Below are 14,234 nucleotides of genomic sequence, written 5' to 3' on the forward strand. Positions count from 1 at the left end.
AGGTACACTCACGGGAGGTGTTCACCGTGCATGTGCTCTCCTCGCATTAACCACTGCACTGACTGGACCAACATATCCAGTCATGTCCCATTAGAAGACTGCAAAAGGTGGGATGAATTTTTCTTATATTTCCTTCTGATTGCCACTGGGCACTAAAACTGAGAGAAAGAAAGCAGGGATTTCATTATTCCTATTGTTTGCATATAGCATACAAGACAAATAAGAAGGTGCTCACTGTAGGTAACAGAAGAAATGGAGAAGTGAGTTGGGACTGGAATCAGAACAGATGGGAGCAGAGTAGAGTAGGGAAGTATTAGGAGGGGAGAAAGTTAGAATGATCTGTAAGTGCTTGAGCACTCTTTTGTCTACAGTCCAAAAATGAGTGTGGGACTCTTGACTTTTTATTTCTCTTCTGTCTAGGAGAAACAGTCAGATAAATTTCTTTCCTACTTTCTGCTTTTGTTCTCCCAAACCATATTGGCCTATTCACATATAAGGTAAAAGTCTGTTCCTGTTGCTCTTAGTACAAATGAAGACTTGTGTTGATTGCACGGATCAATAAATATCAAGAAGGTTCCTCTAATAATTCTTTTTGTCTATTTCTGTTTTCTTTTGTTAACAAGCAGGAAATTACATAAAAGCACTATTTAGAAGTTTCTGGTTGCAGAAATTGGGAAGTGCGCAGTGTGTATGGCAGGAAACTGGAAGAAGAAAAAGCCTGTCTCACAGTTAAAAAAACATCCAATTCTATCATATAGAATGAGGTTCTTTCTCTAGCAGTGTTGCAGATAACCTGTGTAATGTTGACAGAGGCACTGGAATCAAAATGTTCACAACTGTTCTTTGCACATTGCTGATTAATTGGACTCTTAATTTGTATACCTGGGGTTTGATTTGCAACTGGAACATGTTCTTGCAGGTACAGTTAAAGGAAATAGGAGCTATACATTTAACATATAAAATAACATCAGACTCTTTCAGAAAAAATCACATACTGGTGTGTCTCAGTTTGTGCAGTGAAAATTATTATTCATTATTTCTTGTAACTTAAAAGTTCTCAGTGCATCAGTTTTTTCCTCTGTAAAAATCAAATGTGAATGCTATCTAATCATATGTTGTTATTAAGCCTATCATATATTGCAGTTCATAGTACCCTTCCAAAAAAGAGGTGAGGCTGTAACTCCACAGGCAGAAGTTAGCAAAAATATCCAGCCATGCAGCAGGTAATGAGGAGAATCCACTAAGAAGCACACTCTAAGGGTGTGCAAAAGGATGTTCTGGTGGTTTTGCCTTACCTTGTCTCTAGTAAAAGTTCAGGTTTAAATGGCATGAACTACTCCAAAATTTTTGTTTTAAGTCTCATATGTGTTTTGGTCACCTTGTTGCAGAACTGGGAGCCCTCTTGAAAAGAGATTGCATATGTATCTTTGCCTGCAATATCCATGACCCCATTACACAATTGGAAAATAATGTTTTTATTGGAAAATCAAGACCATGTGCTGCCCAAGTAGAGAGTGCACCTGGGAATGTTAGAGAAAAGATTTTGAAATTATTTGTGTAACTTTTTATTACAAGCACATGTTTCATACATACAGTGTCAGTTAACTAAGTCTCGGATTGCCCTGTTTCTTGGGGATAATAAAATAGTATTCCAGGCTTAGAAAAGCATGTAAATATGTTGAAAAAAATAATCTGCTGCTGTCAGGAGTTAAGAGTAAAAATGGAGGCGCTGAGACTGTGTGTGTTTGCGTGTGCGTCTCTTGACATACTGTAATAGGAAGGACAGTTATGCTAGGACCAAAAATAAAATTAGAAATCTGGATAATTAATTGCATTTGCAGTCAGGGTAAGCTGGAGCTATTTGTCATTTTTGAAAAACACACTCCGCATGTTTAGGTATGTCCGGTGCTCAGTGGTACATCACAGCATCCACCGTGCACGTGGTGGTTTAAAAAACTGTGGAGAATGAATATCAAATTGCTATACAGAAAGGCTGACCGTGACTGGAAATGATAGTTTTTTGTAGGCATGCTAAAGGCTCCTTCTTTAGTCTGAAGGGCAGGTTTTACAGGTGTGATAATCTTTTTAAGACTGCTTGATGAGGTCTTTTAAAATGTGTCATTCATTGCTGGGAATATTAAATGGCTTTGTTCTATCTCAGAAATTTTCTTGTTTCCATTGAGATTGATCTTTCAGTTTTTCCTCTTGGCCATCTTACATTCAGTAATGTTCCTCTGAGAGCTATCCTGATATTTTCCTGAATGGGAATATGTTTCACTCCATCTGGGAAACCTTGAATATCAATTCATCAGTGTGAAAATAAGTTCTTAAGCCTTCCTGCAGCGTTAACTTTATAGTACTTTGTAGTACCGAGGCTAATGACTTTTCTCCTCAAAGAGCCCAAGAAAACAGAGTTTTTTCTCTTTTTTGTGGGTAAGGAGGTGAGGCACAGTTTAGCTGAATTGTCCAAGCTAATGCAAACAGTTTGTGACAGAACCGAGAAGAGAGCCTTTATCTCTGGAAACCATAAAATACTGGTTGTTTCCTTACGAACTTCTTGACTGATATAGGTCGTCTTATATGGCATTGTTTCACAGTGGTTTATTAATTGTTATCATGTTTAATAAATAAGATCACGTATGGATTTTTTGGGAGGAGCTAACTTTTCTCACTAATGCAAAGTCAAGCTAGTAGTACTAAAAAAAAGACATTCAGTTTTACTAGAGGAAGTAATGAGTTTTCTTAAAGAATTTTTCTGTCTACTGTTGAATGACAAAACAATGGAGGATGTTTTATAAACCAGAAAATCTAAAAGAAAGTATTTTAGGGAAAAGCATTTACTAATATTTTAACAGTCAAAATTACAAGGAATTCTTTATGCCGTTTTCTGATGCTGTAGAAATCTACTTCTATAAAAGCTTTATAGAAAGGATCTGAATCTTTTATGAGTTTTTGTTTTCTACTTGCAGTGCTAGAGATTTCTGGAGTAGTAAAATGGTGTTTGATTGCCATGTGGATTCCACATATTAATTAACTTGTGTTAATTGTTTTATCCTGAGAAATTGCTATTACTTATTATAGCTTTGTGACTCAGAGCATGGAAAGAACGTATTTATTTAGGGCAGTGTCCTCAGTTTGAGTCAGCAGTGGTGTAACACAACTATATGCATATACTGAGGTCTGGAGCATTGTGCTAACACCTATTTTATAAATAAAACAAGATAGTTTGGGAGGTTCGTATTTTTGTGCTATCTCCATGATATAGATGATGCTACTATTGATACTCAGTTCAGTCTCCAGTTAGGGATTTAAAAGGGATATAGGCCTAATTTAGGAGGTTTTATTTCTCCTGTAGTCAGGTTAGAGACACTTCTTGTTTTCTGGACTGAATCACATTCTAGAAACATCTACATGTGTCTGTGGACTCTGGAAATGGCTTAGGGTAACTAGGCTTCCCAAGCAGTTCCCTCAGTTAGGTGGCTAAAGTTTGGTGAGAGAAACTGAAGACCCAGGGTTCAGGTGCGTATCTCAGTACCAAACTATCGGAGGGAGAGATTTTACATGTTAAAGTTACTGCAGCTGACTCACAAGCTTCATAAAGTGCCTCAGAGCCTTGCATTTGAGTCTACTGGAGCTTTGAAGACCTTCAGTATGTAATAATAACTAACTAAATTTTTGTAGTTAAAGTGTTATGTTGAAAGAAGACAAGGGGAAGAAATTGAAACTGCCATTTAGCCACCAAAATGAATTGGGCTGGTTTTGGTCCTGTTACACTCCTGTTGACACTCAATATTGCAATGTGATGAAGAGTTTTTATCAAAACTTATTGTCAAAAACAATCACTCTTTGATATAACAGAGTTTTAAATTCAAAAAGTGAAGGGAGAAGAAATAGGAATGGCATTTTAGGCAAATTTAGACAGTTTGAAATGGGAAGTATAGAGCTTTGTTGTGATAAGGTGTGAAATGGCTTTAGTGGAGGCAGAGTTTCTGTAACTGCTGCTGCTGAAACTGCTGGTTTGTCATATCTGTGATTTGCATTATGGTAAAGATTGAAGGCTGCAGTCAGAGATCTTTATTGTTCTTGGCAAAGTTAAGTGCAAAGCTGAATTACAAGGGAACTTCTATGGAGAGAATTTTGACCTTTCATGAGATTTCACTGTTTGAATTTACTGTTGTCACACATGATTACATTTAATAATTTTTACTTTGGAAAACTGTCAGGTGTTTTTCTTCACTTCTGAAAGCTATTTCTCGTTTCAAATATGTATGGTTAAAATCAAAGAGTTTTTTTTTCTTGGCTGATATTTTACTGAAGGTGAAACTTTCTGTTTGTTTAGCCTTGCTGATTATCATTATTGTTAATTGTAGCTTTTGAAAAAAAAAGCAGATCTTGTACTGAATATTTGTTTTTTACATGACATCTTTGCTTTGCAAGCCCGTATAATTTTCACTTGACATCTTTGCTTTGGGTCTCTATGTAATAGTATCTACATGCTTTATAGGGGCTTTCTCGGCCAAAGGTTTTTAAAGTGAAGGCTTGGAATTTTGGCCTCTATTTCATGGGCTAAGATATAAACAAGTTAATAGTGATCTGTATCTCCTTATTTTTAAGGGTCTTGAAGGACTTGAGTTATAGAAGATTTTGAGTCCTCTCCCTCTGAACATCATGGCCCTGCAAGGCATCTCCAGTGAGACATCCAAAGCCCTAGGGTTTTTTTTTTTTTTTTTGGTCTCTCTAAGTATCTCAATTCCCTGTATGTAGAATAGCAGTAATGAAGCTTTTTTAACGTTCAGGGAGTTGTAAGAATGTTTGGGGAAAACTTCCCTTGTAGAAAATGTCTGTGTTATGACTCTGTCCAATCTCAACCTTATGATCTTGTGGCTGAACACGTAGGATGCAAAGATTCATCTATTGTAACTTTAGTTGCATATTTTATCCAAAATATCTATTTAATGGAAAGAAAGAGCATATTTAATCCCATCCTAAGTTCAGTGTTTAAGAGTTACACTGTAGAGGGGCTTCCTCTTTACTCTGGTGGTATATTGAACCTCACTGACATACTCAATCTGAATACTTAATTTTTAAATAACCAAAGCTAGGTAAAAATGCCAGCCTGAATGTGCTTGAATTTGATTAATTTGGGGTTTCTTGCTTAAACGTATCAATTAAGACTCATTGTTCAAAGTAACTTTCATTTCGTTCTATTTATTTTCACCCTGAACAGCTTAACATATGGTTTTTTTCCTCCCTTCTTTGGCAGTACTGTGTGGAGGAGAGGAGAGTTTCTTGTGTGCTAGTGGGATCTGCATCCCAGGGAAACTGCAGTGTAATGGCTACAATGACTGTGATGACTGGAGTGATGAGATCCATTGCAGTAAGTTTCTTAAACCCTGTGGTGCTCTACTGAAGCATGTGCTGAATCCAGTCAGGGAAGCCTAAAATCTAAAGGAGGATATTGTAACAGCATAAGAGCGTTGGTATTTGCATATATGAGTGTTTGAACTCTTTCTGAGATGCCAGTGAATATGCTTAGCTTTGCTCAGTCTAACCACAGAATGTGTTTTAGATCTTTGAAAGTTTATGCTTGGAAGCAGATTTCATTACTAATTGAACTGCCAAGATATCTACAAGGAAGTATGTGGAGATTAGAAGCATTTTGGGCCATGTTTTTTTTTTAATGGATCAGTAATATGCAAAAAATAGCACTTCTGCTAGGAAACAATGAACTGAAAACTGTTCAGTGCATCTTTCTTCTAGTCCTTGGCATTGATGCTACAGTACATGCAAAACCATCTGCTTAGAAAGTTTTGGCTTCAACCTTCATGAGGTCTATTTAAATAAATATCAGAATAGGATGCTGTAGAAAACAAAAATAGGTATAAATGTTTATTGTCTTAATTTCTTATTTCATTCTCCACTATAGTGTGTATCTTTAGAGCTCCAATGTGTTTTTCTGTGCTAACAAGAGCATCCTAGGACTACTACTGCATTTAGGAAAACTGAACAAATGTACAGTGGGAAAACAATGAAAAGGGAAAAAATTGAAAGATAAAAGAAAAATGAGGAACGTGGAGTAAATAGGGACTACAGTATAACATGATGCCACAATATAGTGCTGTGCATTCAGACTTTGGAAAATATCAGTCCTTGGGTTGAATTCCAATCTGTGCATTTGGGACTCACCTCAGATGATTTCCTTCTCCTTAATGATTTAAGTCCACATCTCCTGGGCATTCCAAGACTCATGAAGCCATTTTTGAGAAAGTTGCTGATAGATTTTACCTGGGGTTCTCTAAGGAATAAATGGTGGATGGAGTTTCCTCCTTGTCTCAATATGAACGAGATTACAGTGTGCTTTTTCTGTAATAGTCTACAATTTATTTAATGGAGATTTATATAATTTCCAATATGTAAAAAGTTTTGTGTATTTTTATCTTTGACTTTTTCCTGTCAGGGTTAAATTCAGTTTTAATGTAGCCTACAAGTTTCAAAAATGCCTGTGAGACTTTGGTGCCCAAGTTCCACTAGAAATGGGCAAAGAAAAACTTAGTAATATAAGGAAAAACATTACATGTCTTGAAACAACAAGCATTATAAGTTTAATGAGTTAAGATTACCTTTAAAAGAAAACCTGTGTGTTAGAAGACACATGGTTTACAAGCAGAGAATATCTTTCATTAGATCACCTGCTAAGAATTGAGGGGGAAGGAAGACAAATTTTTGTCAGATAAGCCCTTCTTTAATTATAGAACAGAAACAGCAAACCTGAAGGAGGACTTGTCTGCCCGAAAGCTTGCCTGATAAAAGATGCTGTCTCTCCTGCAATCCTTGCCCCTCCATGTTCCTCGGTCACTACAGTTACAGGAACATTTTTACCAAAACCTATTAAGGTATGAAAATACACCATTAAGATACTCAGGACAACCTTACTGTTAACTTGTAGTAGTTATTTTTGTTGCCAAGTAATAACCCTAAAATTATGATGTGTGCATGGCAGTATTTTATTCCTGGTTTAAGTTAAACACAGTTTCAGAGGTGCGTTAGTATGGGTTATTTGGGTTGGTTTTCATTATCTTCCTCCTTCAGAGTGCTACAAAAAGACATTTGGGCATCTTGATAATTCATGTTCCCTTTTCTGACAAAGACCACCACAATGAGTGAGAGCAGCTTTCTTTTTAATCTCATTGAAATGACAGGATTTATTCTTCTATTGAGAAAAAAGCAAAAAATATTTCACTTTATTTAGAAAAAATGAATGACAGAAATAACTTTTAATCCTAAAATATGTAAATGATTAATTTATAAAATCTTAGAATAATTCTCATTTGTTCAATGTATATGCTATGAATGTTTAAGTCTTGTCTTAAGTTCATTCCTACAACAAAGTGTTTCAGTTGATGCTTTACATGCAAAACATTTGAGTAGTAATTTTTACTGTGACTGGGATTTCCTTAACAATGAAAATAGTTGATATTCACCATTTAGTCATTAAGTATTTAGAAAGTTGGCTGTGATACCTGAGAGAGAAAATCAAATTTTGATTCTGTATGCCTTGTTCTGTTTTGTATAAACTAGATTCTAACTGCTAGTGCTTACACCTAGATAGCTTTCCAGTTTAATGGGACCCAGAACAACACATGGAAAGCTTGTTGCCTTCTTATTGAGTCCAAACTTTATTTGCTTCTAGGAAAGTTTTATCTGGATTGAAATTTATTTTAAAATTTTTGTTGTAAACCTTAGGGGGGAATGGAGAAAATGAAACATCAGCAACAGATTTAGCTTAGATAATTGGTTATTTTGGCTGCATCAGTAATGTAGGCAGGAGTTTGGGGAACACAGATGGAAATGGAGATGGAGATGGGAACACAGGAAAAATATTTGGACTCTTTCTTCTAACAAGCAAACTTCCACGGCAGTAGATTTGTTTAGGAGCAAAAATTACCCAGAAACACTACTGCAGTCTCGTGAAGAGACACGAGACTCTTCATGATCTACATGATCGTGAAGAGACCCTGTCAGTCAGTCAGAGCTGTGATGTGGGTCTGTCTAGGTCTTTTTCATTACAATTACTTCCCAAAGGGCTCTTGCACTCAAAAGGCCAAGTTTTATTAGAATATGAATAATAACAATTAACCATTTAAATCAGAAAACTGAAAGCAACTTGGTAAGGCAGAATGGAAATAAAAAAGGATTTAGAAACAAATCTGCCCTTGCTGGCTGTGTCCTTGAAAGTTGGGTCCTTTAGGCTTGGTTTCCAGGCTGGGTTTCCATCAGCTCAGGAACTTCCTTTTTCTCGGTAAATTCTGCACAGTGTTCTTGTGCCCTTAAGAGGTTTCTTTCTCTGTCACAGTGGAGCCCTGACCATGTGTCTGTTCCCTGCTCTTTCCAGCATTGTTTCAGTCTCTGATGTGCTTCGGGCTCACTCCTTGCAGAGTTCTTGTTCTGCCTCCTATTCTCCTTAAAAGCTATAGGATAAGATTGGAACAGCATGCAAGCAAGTAGATTTCTCAGGGATGACGACAATTAATACTGACAATCGTTTTTCTTTTTTGGGAAATGGATTTTTCTCAGCTGTAAACCGTATTGGGGTCACAGTAGTTCATTTAGCTTGATTTGATATACGTCAGTAAAAAATTAAAACTCCTCTGTGTCTAGGCAGTAGCACTTAGAGCTTCAGAAGGCTAAAAGATGGCATATTTTTTCATCTAAATAAATAGTTAAAGCACTTCATAGAATTTGGAAACAGGAGTCTTTAAAGTGTAACTAATTGAATCTTTTAAGGGTGTTTGATTGATTTAGATTCAAAAGACTGAAGCTTGCCAGTGTAATTGGATGCACTAAAAAGAGATGTATAATTTTATAGAAACAAGATCTTGGAAAACTGTTTCTGTTAGTATGCTTTACAATTCAAATTAAAGTGTTCTTGCTTGCTTGCTTGCTTGCATTTGGATTTAAAGATTTTTTTATTTGTGACCTAAGCCTGGTTACTTTGTCATTTCCTGATATGGGAATGAGGAAAGAGAAATTGCTAGTAAATAATTCCAGTAGGATTTTGAACTTTATGTATTATTAACTGGTATAAATGATTTAACTTTAGGCTTTGTTTGAAAAATCAAATCATTCAAATTAGTCATTGTTTCTGTAAGAAATCAGTGTGACAAAACTTAATAGGAGACCTCACAGAGTTGTAAGGCAATATTCATACTAAACAGAACTGATTTCACCTGCTTGCACTTGTTCTCTCACAGGTTGCATTCTCTCACCCTCATGTACTTAAAAGCTCCAGGATGTGTGTGCCACATGATCTGGCCAGGATCTCTTGTGTGTAACAGGCAGGATGAAGAACCGTGGGTTCTGAGTCCTTGTAAAGTCTTGGGTTCTTCTTCATTGGCAGTGATGAGTTACTTTTTCGACAAGCATTTTACCCTCTTTGGAAGTGTGCATTTTTTGGAGAATATTCCTGAGACTCATGGGGGTTTTTTGCTTTCTTTCAGTGATGTTCTTGATCATCTTCTTACCTTATCTTTAAGTCAGGTTGTTCTTCATCTTCTTGCTGCCGAATCATTTACGTGAAGTCACACGAACAGTGCCCTCTGGCAATTTACACATAGCATTCCTTTAACTCGTGTTCTGCTGCTTCTTCTGATGCTTTTACACATTCGTTTCCTTTCAAATTTCATTCATACTAATCTTAATATTTCTGTTACCAGTCTCTACATTTTCTCCCACATTTTTGCTAAAGAAAAGATGGCTGCAGTAACAGTAGAACAGCTTGCTTGTCTGGTGCTTTGGAGCCAATTCCAGTAGCCTGATGGGTGCATTGAACTGTGATTGCAATGCCCTGATCCACTTGTGCTGTGGCAGGATGAGGTAGCAAGAGGTGAAGCCCATTAACCTCCATGCCTTCAGTCTCAAGGATACTGCTCATTCAGGTTTGACTCATAATTGGCAGATAAAAAAATGTTAGTGTGATCGGATGCATTCCTCTGGAATGTGCAGGTTCCTGTTGCAGTTCCAAGTAGCCTCGCTAGCTGCAATCCCCAAATACAGGACTTCTTACACTTGTTTTAAATGCCACCAATTTGAAGAGATGTCTCTGGTTTTTAGTTACAGAGTTATATACATTACGGAGGGATTCATCTATCCCTGCACAGATGTCTCTATCTGAGCTAAGTGTCTAAACTGGCTGTATGGAGAGTCATTTGAGAGAAGTAGACACTTCTGATGCATGATTCACCTGATTTTAAATAGGCATTTAAAAAAGGCTAGATACTCTAGAAATGAAATGACTAGCTGGAGAAGCATATGTAGATGTCTGAAGCTAGGTGAGGTGAATCTTACACTTTTGTGTCCTTAGTTTTAATGTTGAAAAGTATGTATAACAAGAAACTTAGAAATCTCTGGGTTTCATCTTTTTCATATCTTTAATTCTTCCTAGAATCTCCATTTAAATATTCTGCATCAACAAACTGATCACGTGATGCTTTTGTTTTTCTGTTCCTGGCTCCTGACATGCATTTTTCCCTTCTTCCCTTTGATGGGCTTATTTACCAGGGTATAATCTGTAACCAGAATTAAGTAGTTCAGTTTCCTAGCATCTTTCATTATTTTCTTCCACAGCTTGAATACATTTTGAGTACTCTCTGTTTAGTATCCCAAAAAAGTTTCTTCCAGATGACGTCCTTTCATTTATTAGTGTGTGGCAGATGAAAGGAGAGCAAAGAGGAATCAAATACAATTTTTATGGTTCAGGGACTTCTTTCTCCTCCTGCTATTTATCATAGTGATGAAAAGCAATTGGTAGAAACAAAATAAAAATGTCCAAAAATGTTTTTGATTTTTCTTGTTCTTCCATAAGAGATTCCAAAAAAAGTGATACACATTGAGTATTGTTGTAAATTGGAGGATATCTTTAGCTAATCTTTTTTTAGTTAATGTATTCAAGTGTTGATATTTTATAAGAAAACAGTCCAATGTTATGTTGACATGTTGCAAAATTTTGTTTTGTAGACTGCAGTGATGATGTATTTCGTTGTAACACGGGAAAATGCCTCAATTATACCTTTGTTTGTGATGGATATGATGATTGTGGAGACCTTAGCGATGAACAAAACTGTGGTAAATGAAAGTTTCACATTTCTAAAGTCTTTAAGATGGTAGTATTGCCTAGGCTGGAAATCATTTTTCCTTAAACTGCTGAAAACAATAATATACCTTGGTGGTGTTCTTTTTGGGCAAAGTAAAAGCAGTTCACACATTTTTATAAACAATTTGAAAAGGTTTAGAAAGTAGAGTTTGGGGTTAATTCAAATTTTGGAGGTAATGGTGTTTTGTGGAAATATTCTGATTTGTTATTTGTTTTAGACTTAGTCAAGTTGTTAGAGTTGCTTTCTTGCTCACTTGGATGAATTTAACTGAAACTAAAGCAAACCAGAAGAGGCCACACCCTGGAGATGCCAACAGTTTTACAGTTGAACTGTTTTTATGTAAATGTCATCCGGAATTTGCATATTTTGATCATCAAAATCTGCTGCTCCTTGGAATGCTGTTTTTGATTGACTTTGTTCTTTCTGCCTCATTATAATTGTTTTTCCACCTGTAATTGTTCTCATGAAAAAAATGGATTTTTTTCATAAAAAATAATAATCTTTACATATAAATATTTGACAATTTTAAAAGGATAGAAAACCTTATTTTTCTAACTTTTGCTCCTAGTCCTGCACCTAAGAAAAATTAAGTGCTAACTTTATAATAATTCTTTAAAAGTTAAAATACTATTTTTCACTTTCTTCTTTCTCTTTTCTAAAGAAAAAGTACACAGAATTTCAAAACAAAAAATCAAGGTGTAATTTTTTTCTGAGATTTCTATTATGTTTCTTCTCCAAATTAAAAATACTCAAGGATTTTTTACCACTTTCCATTGGTGATGACTGGAGTTTTTCTTGTAAACCTTCTCTGATGAAAGATTTTTCTAAACATTAATCTGAATCCTACCATACCTATCTTGAGATCATTTTTATATATAAAAATTTCAGATCCTACTTCTGTTTGTGTAGGCTGCAAATGGCTTTATAGCAGGTTTGGTGGACTGGGCTGGGTGTGGGCTCTCTATCTGTTTCAGTGTAAAGTCAGCCAGGATGGCTTACCTGGCTGAAGAAGACTGCATAAGCTAACCTAATTTTATCTGGCCCTGAGTCAGATGGAGTGAATAAATCACAAACTGGAACAGCAGTGTTGGACCATGGTCCAAATCTTTTTTCCTACCAACTTATCTGTGTTTACACTGCATTTTGAACTTGTATAATATATGGGCAGATTGTAATACTTACACTGAAATACTTTGTGTGGCCAGGCCATAGCATTTCCAAGGTCAAGGCCTTAGTCCTCAGACATTACCATAAAGGCACTTTGTGAACAATTCGTTAAGTATGTGTCCATGATAAACTGAGGACAATCGTGGTGCCATACCTAAACAAATATACTAATGCAGTCCAAGCAGCATGAACTGTATTCATCAAGCTTCTAGGGAGCTTGGAGTGGAGGCAGACACTTCTGTTTATAATATACCTTGTGAACATTTCCTTCATGAGCTATGCTAGATTTTTACCACTAAATCATAACTGCCTGAAACATCTATGTGACCAACACCTCACCCTCCATGCTTAGTAAATTAGTATGGTTGGTAATCAGTTCGGAGAGAAACAGAAACACATCAAACATTTTCAACTCTCCCTCCTCCCCTCCCCACCAAAACTCCAAGAAAAGTACATCAAAGCTAAAATACAAATATGGTTTGATAATGATTACTTTCTTAAGCTTGACATGCTCTAAGAGCTTTTACAACTATGTGTATTTCCTTTACTCAGCCTTCTCAACAGAATCCTTTTCTTTATTTGAGGAAGCATCTTGACAAAAAGGCTAAGATAAAGATTAGAGTAGTTTCTTCCTAGATCTTATGAAAAATTCTGTCAATATGCAAAAACCTCACAGTTTCTGACTAAGTGTACCAAATATGGCAGTTGAAAAACAATTGGTTCACTTCTTAGTAAAAGGTAATTGTAAGGAATGATTTTTCTCTGATGATAACCAGAAAAGCTGGCTTACTGAAAATCTTCCCATGAGATAGGAAGCCAGAAGATCCTTTAATCTACTTAATAAATCTTAGAATTTTGCATATTTGCAAATGGAAATAACTGTTCACCTGAGAGATTAAATGTACACAACACTATCTAAACAGACAATAGTATTCAAAACATATGTAACCACCAACTGCAAAAGAATTTGCAGATGCAGAAAAAAATCTTACTGCAATTTACTAAGCTACAGGAGTTAGCAAAAATGATCAGCTTATAGGCATAGAATAATTGAGCAAACACAGAAATTATGCAATTGCTAATGTATCATTCTTTTTTTGCCATATTTTTATGTTGTATTCAGATTGTAATCCAGTGATTCATCATCAGTGTGGAGATGGAAGATGTATAACAGCTGATTGGGTATGTGATGGTGACCATGATTGTACAGACAAGTCAGATGAAATCAATTGCTGTAAGTTTCTTTAAATCTCTAGATAAGTTTTCTTTCATTAAAAAACAAACCCCAAATGTTATATAATAAGTATACTTGGAAAGACAAAACCATAAGCTTATTTGATTTCAGAAGGTTGCAACTGGCAAATGTCCTTTCTGGTACACAGCTGCAGCAGATATCATTAAAGATTTCTTGTGACCGCAAAAAACTACCAGTGTTGCTTTATGTTTTAGCTTTTTGTTAAATGCAATATTCCAGTTAGAATAGTGAACGAGCGTATGTACCTCTTTAAATTGTATGGCATTCTGAGTTTGTGACAGCTTTCTGAGTGTCTGTATTTAACTTATCACACCTTGTCATGGTTTGAACTTCTGTCTTCCCAGCGATGATGATGATGACGACGACAAAAAACATACACAAAAACTATACCAGAAGAACATTCAGGTTGCAAAATCAAATACTGAGGAATTAGCAAATGTTTTAAAATGATAACCCATATCATAACCCATTTGCTCATGCACCTTTAGTTCTAGTATCTTGCCTTTCGGTGCTTGACCTCGCAACCACTATCCTGCAGTTTTCTCCAAAATCTAAGAACCTAATCCAAATAAGGGGATGTAAACAAGCAAGCTAAGAAAAGGTAACAGAATCTTTATATGAGTAAAAATTATGGGTTTTTTTCTTTGGAAACCACTGAACCT

General features: G+C 35.9%; 1 protein-coding gene across 1 annotated transcript in view; it reads left to right on the forward strand.

The window, feature by feature from the left end:
• CORIN (corin, serine peptidase) overlaps positions 1-14,234 on the forward strand; it is a 142,824-nt gene that overhangs the window by 79,943 nt on the left and 48,647 nt on the right. Inside the window, exons 6-8 of the mRNA XM_026093564.2 lie at positions 5,264-5,377; positions 11,014-11,121; positions 13,441-13,551. Coding sequence (XP_025949349.1) covers positions 5,264-5,377; positions 11,014-11,121; positions 13,441-13,551 — 333 coding nt within the window. The remainder of the gene's footprint in view (positions 1-5,263; positions 5,378-11,013; positions 11,122-13,440; positions 13,552-14,234) is intronic.

This window comes from Dromaius novaehollandiae, chromosome 4 (assembly GCF_036370855.1).
Source record: "Dromaius novaehollandiae isolate bDroNov1 chromosome 4, bDroNov1.hap1, whole genome shotgun sequence".
NCBI classification, from domain to species: domain Eukaryota; kingdom Metazoa; phylum Chordata; class Aves; order Casuariiformes; family Dromaiidae; genus Dromaius; species Dromaius novaehollandiae.